This window comes from Sinocyclocheilus grahami, unplaced genomic scaffold, assembly GCF_001515645.1.
Source record: "Sinocyclocheilus grahami isolate Dianchi unplaced genomic scaffold, SAMN03320097.WGS_v1.1 scaffold877.1, whole genome shotgun sequence".
Classification (NCBI taxonomy): Eukaryota; Metazoa; Chordata; class Actinopteri; order Cypriniformes; family Cyprinidae; genus Sinocyclocheilus; species Sinocyclocheilus grahami.
The window spans coordinates 461,122-461,522 of NW_015506056.1; the positions used below are offsets into that span (position 1 = coordinate 461,122).

The window sequence follows — 401 nt, forward strand, 5'->3', positions numbered from 1 at the left end:
AAAGTCTCTGCTGCTCTGCATCAAAACTGCTCAGCACCTCAAACAGGAACCGCACTGCACGGCTACAGACACAACCAAATCTGTCATTTATACAGCCAGGGATGTTACTCAAGAGTTCGTGTGACGTGTGATTACACAGAAAGAATACACTACACAACCTGAAAATCTGTTCACATTTTAAAACACAACTAAACACTTTAGTTACGGAGAGAACTGGCCATCATACACTACCAGACATCAAGTCATTGAAAATGCAAACTTGCACAAAAGCAATGCTAGGAGACAAATGAAATGAAAATAATGTTTTGTACTATCATCAGCTCTAAATATGAAACGTGTCTGATGCCCTCTGGCTGGATAGAACCAATGGCTTTGAATATGGTCAACTAGCATCAACTAGC

At 40.4% G+C, this 401-nt stretch overlaps 1 protein-coding gene across 1 annotated transcript in view; it reads right to left on the bottom strand.

Annotated features, from left to right (window-relative positions):
* Positions 1–149: 149 nt before the first annotated feature.
* Positions 150–401, bottom strand: part of LOC107563515 (E3 ubiquitin-protein ligase TRIP12-like) — a 2,663-nt gene continuing 2,411 nt past the window's right edge. Inside the window, exon 4 of the mRNA XM_016248408.1 lies at positions 150–158. Within this exon, the coding sequence (XP_016103894.1) occupies positions 150–158 (9 nt within the window). The remainder of the gene's footprint in view (positions 159–401) is intronic.